The following is a 14,145-nucleotide window of genomic DNA, read 5'->3' on the forward strand; positions in this document are numbered from 1 at the left end:
CGTACAGAGGCCGTCCATAAATGACGTCACGCGATTTTGGACAATTTTTGATCCCCCTCCCCCCTCGTCACACAGCGTCACAAAAAGTCAGACCCCCCTCAAATATGACGTCACAAAGCTCTACCCCCCCCCCCCCTTCAAAAAAAACACGCTTCAAATCGCTTTAAACTATTGTCATTGTAGTGCGTATTTAATGTGGCGCTGCACTCTGTTGTTGTAGAAGAAAACATTTATTAAAAAGGAGACCAGGGGGGTGGGGGTTGAGAAATGTGACATCACATCAAAATGCGCAACTTTAAATACATATAGACAACACATTCTACATAATTAAATAGACTTTTTAATGTTTTCTCCTACATCAGAATGCAGCGCCACATTAAAAACGCACGACAATGACAATAGTTTAAAGCAATTTGAAGCGTGTTATATTTTATTTGGGGGGCAGAGCTGTGTGACGTCATATTTGAGGGGGTTTGACTTTTTGTGACGCCGTGTGACGCGGGTGGGGGGGTCAAAAATCGTCCAAAATCGCGTGACCTCATTTATGGACGGCCCCCATAACCAGTGGAGATGATTTTTTTAACCGGTCCTGAGCCGCCCCTACATCGACTCAGCCTCAAATGCGTACCCGGTGCGGTGTGCGAATATCGCCACCCGCTAACAGCACTTGCCCCAATAGTCTGTGAAGGCTATACCGGGGGGGATCTTTGTGTTTGTATGTACACACACACGTGGCCGATTACACAGATTAAAGGTCTCGACACACGTTGCCGTGAAAGTTCACAAATTCACGTGTCTGGTTTATTGTGTTTGGTTACAATTATTCAAAACTCGTAAATTACAGGGCGTTTCAGAAGGGTGGACCGCATCTGCTTTGAAATTGGGTGTTATGTCATTTCTGTACGATTCCAATCATTTTCGATTTAAAGTTTTCGTGACTGCAGGGATTCATCTTCTTGGTTCTTTCGGTAAAGTCACGTAAAAGGGAAATAATAAAACAATAAATAAATAAAACATACTAAAATAAAATTCTCACGTTTCGGCCAAAACGCAAGCAGGTCTGTCACCTGAGGACGGCTGCTTGCGTTGTGGCCGAAACGTCGTGAGAATTATTTTAAAAAGTTTTATTTTTATTATTTCCCTTCTACGTGACTACCGAAAGAACCAAGAAGATGATTCCAATCATTTTTACACGCTTCTATTTAACTCACTTCGTCTGTTGTATCCTCAAAAACGAAATCTTCTAACTCAAATTTTACACACTTCCCAATGTGCTATCGACTGCAAACTTGGTATAGCGATGTCATATTGATGACAACACGATATTATATCATACAAAATCCATAACATAGATTTTTTTTTACATTTAACACGCTTTTATTTAAATTTACTGTATGTGTTGTATCCAAAAATCTTGTAACTCAATTTCAACCGTATTCCCAATGTATCGAATGCAAAATTCGTATAGGTGTGTCATACTGATGACAATACCATATTTTATCATTAAAAATAAATAAATATTTTTTTACAATCTTTTTTACGGCTCTAATTGTCCACGCTCAACTGACGTTGCCTGTAAATCACCGCGGTCCCTTACGTCACGGCAAGCCTTGGGGAGCCACGCCCAGGGCCGGGGCATGTGGAAGAGGAGCGATGAGAGAAGGGGGCAGGGGCAGCTCGGACAGTACATTTCATTAAAGCGTGTTTTTAAAAAAAGTATTTTAAAATATTTAATTTTAACTGTCTGTTGTCGTTTTTGTCGTATTCTCAAATCTTGTAACTCAATTTTAACCAACTTCCCAATGTGGTATCGACTGCAAACTTGGTATACTTATGTCATACTGATGACAATACTATATTCTATCATTTAAAAAAATATATTTTTAAACATTCGTTTTTATGTTATGTTTCGGTCTAATTGTCCCCACAGTCAACTGACGTTGGCTATAATTGGCCACTGTCCCTTACGTTATGGCAAGCTTCGGGGCCATTTCCTGGAGTCGTGGAGTTCTGCCATTACTAGTACATTTCATAAAAGCACGTATGAAAAAGCAAGTGTTTTTCTTAATTATTTATTTATAGTCAAAATCGCCAAATTTGCGGAGCTTCGCTGCAAGTACAGGGAGAGACGAGAGGTGAGGCAGCGACACGCTCAGCCTCCCCTCAGACACTGGATGGACCGCGGGCAGTAAGGGCTTGCCTGTTACTATCTCAGCATGTCACCAATGGAATGTTTGTAGACCCCTTCATTGCATGTCCTCGCCTTCCATAGTCCAGGTAACTGAGTTCAAGTACAGTAGAACCTCTGGTCACGACCATAATTCGTTCCATAACTTTGGTCGCAACCCGATTTGGTCGTGACTCAAACCTAATTTCCCCATTGGATTGTATGTTAATACGATTAATCCATTCCAGACTCCTACGAACTGTATATAAAGTTTTTAAAATATTTTTAAGGACAAAAATAGTTAATTATGCCATAGAATTCATTGTAATAGTAAACTAAATGTAAAAACATTGCATAACACTGAGAAAACCTTGAAAAACAGAGAAAACTGACAAGGTTTAGAATTGTTCAACAAGATTACTGTTTCGTCTGCTACATCAGTCGGTCGATTCTGAGAGAGCATATTCATATGAGCAATTTATGTTTCTATTGAAAGTTAACAGTAATATTTGAGTACAGTATTGTTTTTGGAAGCATTCACCGTAATATCGTATGAACGTTTACTTCACCGCATCATCGTATTAATGCGAGAAGAGATTAACGGGTTCTTATGTTAGCGATTGACGTACTCAGCGCTTTCGCTCTCTAAACTATGGCTTGAATGAGGAAGGAGGGGTATGACTACACTTACAAAATGTATACATATCTTACTAGGAATTTTATATTACAAAAGATATATACATAACTGTTACGCTTTGTGTAATTCAACAACAAAAATGGCGCGGAAGGAGAAATCGGCCGCGGCCCTGTTTGATCTCCACCCGAGTATGTGTTCGTGACCAGATTAAATAAACTGTTGTAAATGTTTTGGTCGAAACCCAATTTGGTCGTGATCAGAAGCATTCGCGACCAGAGGTTCTACTGTATGTGCATAAAGATACGTAGGCTCGCTGGTCTCGTCATGAAACTGCAATGAAAAAGCACCAGGGGAGGCAGCTATCACATCTGCCTCACTGAGGGGGGTGGGCGTGTCAGACACACCGGTGAGGCCACGCCCCCAGTGCCTCCCCAGCCACTGACCTCACGCCATGTCACTGGCTCCCATCCATCGCATTCATTGTTAATTACCGAGGCTCACAGAGCAAGACTAAGGCTCCCATAGGCTTCAGTGTGAATCGCTGAGGCTCACAAGAGCCAGATGAAGGCTCCCATAGGGTTCAGTGGTAAACACCGAAGCTCCTGGTGAGATATCTACCCAACCAACAGATCCACCAAGACTGGCCGCTCTTACCCTGCAGGTTGAACCTAAGATTTCAATGTTCTACTTCACGTTATTTTCATTAAAGGCCTGTGACAAAGGTGCATCTATTGGAAGCGACATCGTCTCAAGCTTACACATCTACCGGGTCTCCATTTGACTTTATATTGTCTAGGAAGTCCACCCACACCTCCACTTCCACAAACTGCTGTGAGTTGCCTCGCTCTGCCTTACAGTCAGAATTCCCCTCTTGCTTCACGTTGCCTCCACCGATGTGAAGGTCCCATTCTGGAGTCGAATTTTCATCTTCACATTTTACCTTCACTTCTTCGCTCTTCAACGTCACCTCTTCACATTTCACAATCACCTCTTCAAATTCCGCCTTGATACCTTTTAAAGTGCCCAAACTGGGATTTTCTTCCGGTACTTGTTTCATGAGGGATGGGCTCCTTACGGCACTTTGACTTTCACAAGCTGATTTCAGACTCCACTCCTTGTGGATCTTCTGATGCTTCTGTGTTCTCTGGTGTTCTTGAAGATGTTGTGAACGTGCAAACGCCTTCCCGCACAGAGTGCACCTGAAGGGTTTCTCTCCTGTGTGTGTTCTCTGGTGTCTTGCAAGAACAGATGAGTATGAAAATGCCTTCCCACACACACTGCACTTGAAGGGTTTCTCTCCTGTGTGTGTTCTCCGGTGTGTTGCAAGATTTGAGGACTGTGAAAATGCCTTCCCACACACTCTGCACTTGAAGGGTTTCTCTCCTGTGTGTGTTCTCTGGTGTCTTGCAAGAACAGATGAGTATGAAAATGCCTTCCCACACACACTGCACTTGAAGGGTTTCTCTCCTGTGTGTGTTCTCCGGTGTGTTGCAAGATTTGAGGACTGTGAAAATGCCTTCCCACACACTCTGCACTTGAAGGGTTTCTCTCCTGTGTGTGTTCTCTGGTGTATTGCAAGATCAGATGACTGTGAAAATGCCTTGCCACACACACTGCACTTGAAGGGTTTCTCTCCTGTGTGTGTTCTCTGGTGTTTTGCAAGATCACTTGACTCTGAAAATGCCTTCCCACACACACTGCACTTGAAGGGTTTCTCTCCTGTGTGTGTTCTCTGGTGTTTTGCAAGATTTGAGGACTGTGAAAATGCCTTCCCACACACTCTGCACGTGAAGGGTTTCTCTCCTGTGTGTGTTCTCTGGTGTATTGCAAGATCAGATGACTGTGAAAATGCCTTCCCACACACACTGCACTTGAAGGGTTTCTCTCCTGTGTGTGTTCTCTGGTGTCTTGCAAGAACAGATGAGTATGAAAATGCCTTCCCACACACACTGCACTTGAAGGGTTTCACTCCTGTGTGTGTTCTCTGGTGTGTTGCAAGATGTTGTGACCGTAAAAATGCCTTCTCACACACACTGCACTTGAAGGGTTTATCTCCTGTGTGAGTTCTCTGGTGTCTTGCAAGATCATATGACTGTGAAAATGCCTTCCCACACAGAGTGCACTTGAAGGGTTTCTCTCCTGTGTGTGTTCTCTGGTGTATTGCAAGATGTTGTGACCGTAAAAATGCCTTCCCACACACACTGCACTTGAAGGGTTTCTCTCCTGTGTGTGTTCTCTGGTGTCGTGCAAGATTAGATGACTGTGAAAATGCCTTCCCACACACAATGCACTTGAAGGGTTTCTCTCCCGTGTGTTTTCTCTGGTGTCTTTGAAGAGTTGATGAATCTGCAAACGCCATCTCACACCGAGTGCACTTGAAGGGTTTTTCTCCCGTGTGTTTTTTCTGGTGCTGTGTCAAAATTTCAGTCCGATCCGTGCTGTATGCACGCTGGTCAGATTGTTGCCTTGCCGTACCGAGCCGCGCTGACTGCCTGTGCTCCATCAGACCAATTCTGCAGTGGAAGCGTCAGAGGAAGCGACAGCTGCAGACAGAAAATAGCATCTACACGTCAGTATCGAGGCACAGAGGAATGAATATACGCATATATAAGTACACAATCTTGATTTGAAGCTTTTATGACTGCAGGAATCCATACTCTATGGTTCTTTTGGTAAAGTCACGTAGGTAGAATTAACATAAATGACGTTTCGAACGCAACACAAGCGTTCGTCTTCGGGTGAAAATTGCGATAGCTGAGATGTCTGCTGTGATTTATTTTAATAAACGCTTTCATTTAACTCACTGTCTGTTGTTGTTGTCATTGTTGTTGTTGTATCCTCAAATCTTGTAACTCAATTTTAACCCACTTCCCAATGTGATATCGACTGCAAACTTGGTATACTTACGCCATACTGATGACAATACTATATTCTATCATTAAATAAAACAAATTTAAACAATCTTTTTTACATGTTATGTTTCGGCTTGGGTCTAATTGTCCACGGTAAACTGACGTTGGCTGTAATTGACCACGGTCGCTTGTGTTACGGCAAGCCTCAGAGCCACTTCCTGGAGTCGTGGAGTTCTTCCATTACAAGTACATTTCATAAAAGCGTGTTCTTAAAAGTTTTTTAAAATTTTACTTATTTTATTTCTACCTACGTGACTTTACCGAAAGAACCAAAGAGTATATATAAATACAGTCACACATGACTAACACGTCTATACGTATTAATATATTCATGATAGAGTTAAAAGTTTCCCAAATTCATCACACGGGCTGTTATGGCGCACTATGAGAGGGCAAATGGTCATAAACATTCCTGGAAGCCCTCGTATCTTCAAAATGAATGTTAACCCAAAACTCCAAGCACACAATTTTGGCTGTCTGGCTACAAAATGAATATTCATAAGAGCTAAATTCAGCTGACATAGCAAAGGGTGTTGAAAATAATACTACTTGTGTTATGCATAAATTCATGTTCAATCGCAACTTAGAGGTGTGAAGCCAGGCTCAGGTTTCTTTGAATGCTGGGATGAACAGATCTAACGTCAGCTGTATGTGTGCTGTGTCAACTTCCTGACTGCTTCCATTCTCATAAAGAGTTCCAGATAAAAACAAAAAACATAAACCATGCTTTTGATATAACCTCCGTGTTCAATAGAATTAATAGACTTTACTGCAAACACAAACTTGACACTGCTACACACTGCCGTGTTAAACAGGTGGTGTCGTGTCCAGAACCATGCCTGGCCCCACACCTTCATCTGCTCAGTATTAATGTTTCAGTTTCATTTATTAGGTACTAGCTTTACTATCTGGCTTCGTCCGAGACTTGGATTCTTGTCTTGAATGAATCCACGGCCAACGCGGAGGGTGGGAGATGCGTGACGTCAGCATGCACACTGCGTGACACTGCCGCATGCGGGTGACATCACAGATGTGAGGTCACCGCTCACTTGCCATGCAAAATATATCCATTATTGCGCACACTCCCCAAAAAATGCAAAAGTAAATTTTTATACTTTTTGCATTGTGTACAGTCTGGAAGGTACCCACATGCCAAATTTCAAGTTTGTTGCATGTCAGAAAGTATGCTAAACATTTCGAACAGACACACATTCACAAATTTCCCTTGCCATAGGACAATTCAGATTAAAGTTGTCAGGCTAACTCTGTACTACAACAAGCAAACATGGCTAAACCAAAAGTTTTCAATGCTTCCTCACTCCATCAAGTAATTGAGGATTAAATCAACATAACAGAGTTTGCGTGTCTCCCTCTCTCTCAGTGGTGACGTGGATTTTCCTCCGGATGCCCCTCCACATTTAAGAGTGAACATCAGCACGCGTTTAGAGCCTTTGACCGATAGTCATTTCCACACGTTGACAAAGCCCACCTTTAAATTTTGATTTAAAGCTTTCGTGACTGCAGGGATTCATATTCTTGGTTCTTTCGGTAAAGTCACATAAAAGGGAAATAACAAAATAATATCAATATAAAACAACAAATGCACTCACGAAAGCTTCAAATCATAAGAGCGGTAACAGCAGCACAAGTGGGCTCGGTGTTGTATCCTAACCCTTCTTCCAAAACTGAGATTAATCATATTTGATGAGATTTTTATATATTATCTTTTACTTGTTTTTTTTTAATGAATGAAACACACCAGAGCGCAGCAAACTGCAAAACACCAGGTGTTGTTAAGTAATGAACAGGAGGAGGGCTAGGATGGCAGAATTTGCAACCTTGCTTCAAGGCAAAGGCAATGAAAGAAAGTAGAGGCGCCTTTGTCTACATCACAACCACAGAAAGCCAGGAATCATCACTGATTGTGTGTTCAGGGATTCCGAGCTAGTTAGAACACGTGCACACTGAGGGAACAAAGAAGTGGGTCAGCTCAAGGCTGTGTGCACAGGGGGGGAGCTGATTTAAAAGAGTGTTGTATATCTCTCAAGGCGGGCAAGACCCAGCTGAATAACAAGTCTGCGGGGGTCACCAGAAGTTCGCATTCGCCTAGTTAAGACAAAAAGCTCAATTATTCTGTATTGCTATTAAAGTAACGTTAAAGTCGGAATTTAACAACAGGGTAGGCTAAAGTTATTGATATTCACACCCACTCCAATTAAACCAGGCCACAAGTTACGCCTACTAAACCATCACCATCATTAAGTCAATATGAAATGTTATTTCCATACTTTAATACTTTCTATACAACTCGACCCGAAGCATATGACAATCAGAACCTTCCTAAGTCAAAATTGAATCGCACCCAGACAGGAGCGAATATATCATATATAAGGTTGAAGAGGGAAGGAAATTAAGAGCACGGCGGCAGACAAAAACCAGAACTGACTCCAAGGTTCAACCGCCCTCCCCTACAAGGAGTGACGGAAATTAATGAGGCCTTGAGTTAACGGCCAGCTGGACGGCAACAACAACGGCGAGCAGAGATAGGGTGGGGCAAAGACTGCGGGGCTATGAAATGCAACTTCGTGTCAGTAAAGCTCTGACAAACAAGTTAAGTTAAAGACATCACAATACATAATATCGGACATAACATCAATGTTAACGCTATTCACCGTAAACTATATTCCGCTTATATAACCATGCAGACACCAAGGAATACGAATTCCTAGGATCAAGAAGCTTACCCCTTGACCTAAGATATCGGAAATAAGTTAATAATAATAAGCATATGCATGAAAAGACAAAGTAAAACTTATGAAAAGCCAGGATAACGGGATGAATCACCACCAGGTCGAATATAATACATAATAAAAAAACGATGTTAAACCCAGGGTCGGAGAGAAAGGGAGATCCCGGCCGTCTTTGTATCCCCGCAGAGCGGGATAGGAGTGTGTATACGCTCGGGGAAACACCTCCACTGGAGTCAAGCACCACGATGGGAAACGACAGACCTTAGGTTACATACAGAATCATAACTGTGAAATAGTAAGGGACAAATGTTAACTTAAAACTTTTTAACCATTTCTTTGTGCGCCGGGTCGGAGAGAGCGTTGCCCCTCCCTCCAGGTGATGCAACACGAACAAAGACCCCTATGAGACGATTTGTGATGTCTGTGTTTTGGGTTCATGAAGAAGGCCAAACAAGAGATAATATTGCACCCAGACAGAGAGACGACCTCGAGGCAATTTGTAACATCTGATTGTTTGCTCGTGGGTTTATGGAGGGAGTGTGACAACGGAATATACCGTGGGTGATGCACACAAGGACATACGGACGTACGGACACACACATGGACACACCTACCTACGGACAAATCCTGACACGGCAAAAATCGAAAGAAGCCCCGCCTTGTGGGCGGGATCCAGGGGGATTTTTCGGCATAAAGGAAGGATCCTGAGCATTGGAAACTAGTGCGACCAGCGGGTCCACTCAGGAGTGCGACCGGGAGAGTCGGCTCAGGAGGAGTGCGACCAGCGGGTCCACTCAGGAGTGCGACCAGCGGGTCCACTCAGGAGTGCGACCAGTGGGTCGACTCAGGAGTGCGACCGGGAGGGTCGACTCAGGAGCGAGGGCGACCAGCGGGTCGACCCAGGAGCGAGCTCGACCGGGAGGGTCGGCTCAGGAGCGAGCTGCGACCAGCGGGTCGGCTTGACTCATCTTCAGCTCGTCAACCTCTGCCGAGTCGGAGGTCTCTGCTGCCGCCGGAGTGGCGAGGGTCGCGGTTTGGCGACGACCCAGCGCTGCGCGCTGCGAGCGGGTTGTGGGCGCCACCTACCGACCGGGTTCTGAACTGCGACAGCGTATCAACAGCCATCCGAACCAGTTCACCACGGTGACAGGGGAGCGACTGATACGTATGACGCGCACCGCCCCCTCACCACACGACCACCAGGCGTCTGTTTGACATAAAGAATCGACTCCGAACACTGACTATTCAAGACAACTCTTACCACTCAAACACACTCGAACCCATAAGCCATCCGTGGCTGGGAAGGCATCACAACGAGACCGAGTGATGGCCATCCGTCGTTTATAAGAGTCTTCGTAATTTTTATCTTTAATATTTAGTGGGCTGTACTCTTAATCGCATAAATTCCCAACAGATCCATCAATACGAACTGATTCTTGGCACCTCCTTCCGCCGAGCCACGCTCACGTGGGGAGTGGTGGCCCACCGGATCCTTATCAGGTGATCTGGTCCCCAATTAGTAAACTTGGTATAAGATAACGATCTTCGGAAAAGGAGCACCGTCGCAGGCCCTTACTCCGAGCCGTTCTGTTGGCAGATAACCTGCCGATGTATCTGTTGAGATTGGTGCCTTTAAGAATAATAACTGTTTTGATTGTGTTTTTTTATCGCCGTATAATCTTTCAAGTATCTTTCAGTCATAATCGCCGCACGTACTCGCATCCTCTACAGAGTATTCAACTGTTCCGTGACCCAAGGTGTTAACAACGTGATAAGGGTTGCGTATGATCAATAAGGAGTGCGGTACTGCGTGAACAATATTGAGTATAATCATTCATTAACGTTAAGGTTTTCTTAGCATAGTATTTGCATATTTTAACGACTCTCTCTCTCACTAACAACCATCGCGTTATGCGGGATCCATGTGCCGTTGTCAAAGTGAAATCAGACAATCGTTGATGATACTGTATTGATGCCGTGTTGACGTTCCGGGATTGAGAGTTCGCATACTATATCATAGTTAAGGTTGAATTAGTAATAAATTGATCAATACAGAAGTGGTTGTGTGATTCTTTCCTGAAATCTATGCATAAGATCTGCTTCTGCGTTGAGATCTGAACTTGGTGACCTTAATAAACACACTAATACATACTCAGTAAATGTTAAAGCAATAACGGGGTGAACCGGGGACCTAAATACAACCACGAGTACACACTCTGGGAATGTTAAAGCGAGAATGAGACGAACCTAGACAACGATGCCGAGTTAATCTAAGTTAATCTTGCATACTTACACCACACCTGCATAACTGCATACGATTAATTGCCTTATTCCGATCGATAACCCACCCTCGTCACCAAGGCGGGGTCTGGTTATCATAACGACTTGCATTATCATAATTACACCCACTCGCATAATTAATACGATTACCTCTCGAATTGGCATAATTAAAATGTGCGTAATTACATAAATTAACATATTTCCGGATAATTACACATTTGGCCAAATTTCATTTAATTATTATTTTCACTGAATATTCATAACCCACATATACAACATAATAATTTCACCCACGCACGCATACACCATAACAAATTTCGATACCCAACATATACAACATCGGCCTGGTTACATAAAATAGAAACTTAAGTTGTCCTCGTGTTGTATTTCCTGCAGTCACGATAGCTCCAAATCTCTCATTGCCATGCTCATTTCTCTACACCCCCCCCCCCCCCGTATCTCTCTGCCCCCCTCTCTATTTAAGCCCTTAACACAGAGGTGTTGTTTCTGTGTGTGCCTATGTGTGTGCCTACGTGTCTGTGTTATCTCTCCCTGTGTGCCTATGTGTCTCTCTCTGTGTGCCTGTGTCATCTCTCTGTGTCTCTGTGTGTTTATGTGTGTCTGTCTCTCTGTGTGCCTATGTGTGCCTATGTGTGTGTCTATCTCCATGTCTATATGTGTCTCTTTCTCTGTGTCTCTCTGTGTGCCTATGTGTCTCTCTGTCTGTGTTATCTCTCTCTGCTTGTGTGTATGTGTCTCCATGTCTGTGTTTAGTTCTCTCTCTAAAATTTAGCAATCTTTGGAAGAACGTTAATAAACCAGGTGGGGTGTTGACTGTTATGTGAGCCGACTCGCTGTGTTGTGTTGTATTGCATTGTAGTTCTAAGTTTATTTTATTTTATACCTATGTAACTTTACCGAAAGAACCAAAGACTATTGTTCTAAGTTTACAATCTTTGCTTTCTCATTCATTTGTACCTGATGGTGATTGCTCGTGTTGCAAAGGAAACATCGTATGCTATTATTTAATTAATGTGTTCTTTCTACGTGACTTTACCGAAAGAACCAAAGAGTATGGATCCCTGCACTCACGAAAGCTCCAGATCAAGTTTAACCGAGATAATTATTTGTTCTTTTCGGTAAGGTCACGTAGGTAAAAAAATTAATGAAACGAATAAATTATGAAATATTTTTTAGTATTAAAAAGTTTTAATGAAAAAAATTGTATTAAAAATTAAATATGAAAAAAAAGAAACTAAATACATTTTGTTTTTTCATTTATGAAAAAAAGTTTGGATAAAAAAAATATGATATAACTAAAATAAATGAAAAAAAACCACCACATTAAATTGGTTGTTTCTTCATTTATTGTATTTCTGCTGCCGTCACGAAAGCTTCCAGATCAAGTTGAAGCGAGAGAATTCAAACAAAGGCCTTCAGGCGAGGGCAGGAGGCGAGGCCCCGCGTGGCTAGGCCCCGCGTTGTAATGTCCCAACATGGACATGGATTCCCATACTCGCTGCGACTCAATTGACATCCCTACGAGAAAGAGAGGCTCTACCTTGGTAAACAACAACAACCACCACCACCACAACCACCACGATGAAAATCTCTCACCTCGGATTTCATCGGCAGCTTCTCGTTACCTCGCTACGTTATGGCGGCAGCAGGATGTGACGTAATATTCACTTCCGGGGTACAAGACACGCCCCCAACGAGCGGTGCTGGGTAACTGAATAACTTATTCGAGAATTGAAGCTTTCGTCAACTGCAGGAATGACTCAACTCGTTGTACACTCATTGGCTCTTTCGGTAAAGTCACACGTCGAGGGATGATGGGGCGTGGGTGCTGAACCCGTCGCAATAAAAAAACAAACTCGCGACGGCTTTTAACGAATATATTATGTTAATTGTATTTCATTTCTTTACCGAAATAACCAATGAGCAATTCCTGCAGTCACCAAAGCTTAGATCCTAGATTATGTTAATGAGCCGCCAGTCACTGGGCGTAGCTTTGCCCAAATAAGGATTGTACGGGAACAGACATCGACGGTGACCAAGCAGGGGTGACATGACGTCACTAGCGAGGCGCACCGCCCCCCCCGTGGCGTTTCACGCCGATGAGGTAATGCTTAGTGGTGACGTCAGAGAGCGAGGTCAGAGTTCAAGTTTTGCGTCCAGAGGCCGTCCATAAATGACGTCACGCGATTTTGGACGATTTTTGATCCCCCTCCCCCCCTCGTCACACGGCGTCACAAAAAGTCAGACCCCCTTCAAATATGACGTCACAAAGCTCTACCCCCCCCCCCTTAAAAAAAATACACGCTTCAAATCGCTTTAAACTATTGTCATTGTAGTGCGTATTTAATGTGGCGCTGCACTCTGATGTTGTAGAAAACATTTATTAAAAAGGACACCAGGGGGGTGGGGGTTGAGAAATGTGACGTCACATCAAAATGCGCAACTTTAAATACATATAGACAACACGTTCTACTTAATTAAATAGACTTTTTAATAAATGTTTTCTCCTACAACATCAGAATGCAGCGCCACATTAAATACGCACGACAATGACAATAGTTTAAAGCAATTTGAAGCGTGTTATATTTTCAATATTTTCAACCTGTCCATCAAAGAAGCATCAGTTCCTCTAGAATGGAAACATTCCTATGTTCGTCCACTTCACAAAGGGGGCCCTAAAGATGATCCAAATAACTACCGACCTATCTCAATTTTGTCCCCGTTGATGAAAATTTTTGAAAAATTATTGACCTACCAAATTAGCAGTTTCCTGTCCGCCAACAATCTATTACATCTAAAACAATCTGGGTTCCGAAAAAAATACAGCACCACATCTGCTGCATTAGACTCTCTGAATCACATTTACAGTAGCCTTGATAATAAGCAGTACTGCGCCTGTCTTTTTCTTGACTTGTCCAAAGCTTTTGATACAGTAGACCACAACATCCTGCTTAGTAAAATAAGTTGCCTCGGTTTTTCCGAAAACACAGTAAAATGGTTAAAAAATTACCTCTTTTCTCGCACCCAAACTGTATTCACAGATGGTTGGAGGTCAAACAGTGTTAAGATAACAAAAGGGGTTCCACAGGGTTCCATTCTCGGCCCCCTCTTGTTCTCTCTTTATGTAAATGACTTGGGCACTGAACTGGATTATTCCAGGGTAAATCTTTTTGCAGATGACACGGTACTAATTACTGCTGGCCGCTCTCCGGATGACGTGATTGCTAAGCTCCAGAGTGATTTCAACAAACTACAACATCAGCTAGTTGCTCTTAAACTAGTCCTAAATCCTGCCAAAACCAAGGTGCTATGCTTCTCACCAGGACTAAAGCGGGAAGTTATTTTTCCCCAATTACATACCTTAAATAATGATCAAAT

The 14,145-nt window shown here is 43.0% G+C and overlaps 1 protein-coding gene across 1 annotated transcript in view; it reads right to left on the reverse strand.

Moving 5' to 3' along the window:
* Positions 1-809: 809 nt before the first annotated feature.
* LOC133338954 (zinc finger protein 729-like) overlaps positions 810-14,145 on the reverse strand; it is a 30,900-nt gene continuing 17,564 nt past the window's right edge. Inside the window, exons 7-8 of the mRNA XM_061547081.1 lie at positions 8,461-8,468; positions 810-5,317 (exon numbers count right to left, since the gene is read on the reverse strand). Coding sequence (XP_061403065.1) covers positions 3,559-5,317; positions 8,461-8,468 — 1,767 coding nt within the window. The 3' untranslated portion in view covers positions 810-3,558. The remainder of the gene's footprint in view (positions 5,318-8,460; positions 8,469-14,145) is intronic.

The sequence above is a fragment of the Lethenteron reissneri genome, unplaced genomic scaffold (assembly GCF_015708825.2).
Source record: "Lethenteron reissneri isolate LAM-NWPU_2019-01 unplaced genomic scaffold, ASM1570882v1 scaffold_1639, whole genome shotgun sequence".
Taxonomy (NCBI): Eukaryota; Metazoa; Chordata; class Hyperoartia; order Petromyzontiformes; family Petromyzontidae; genus Lethenteron; species Lethenteron reissneri.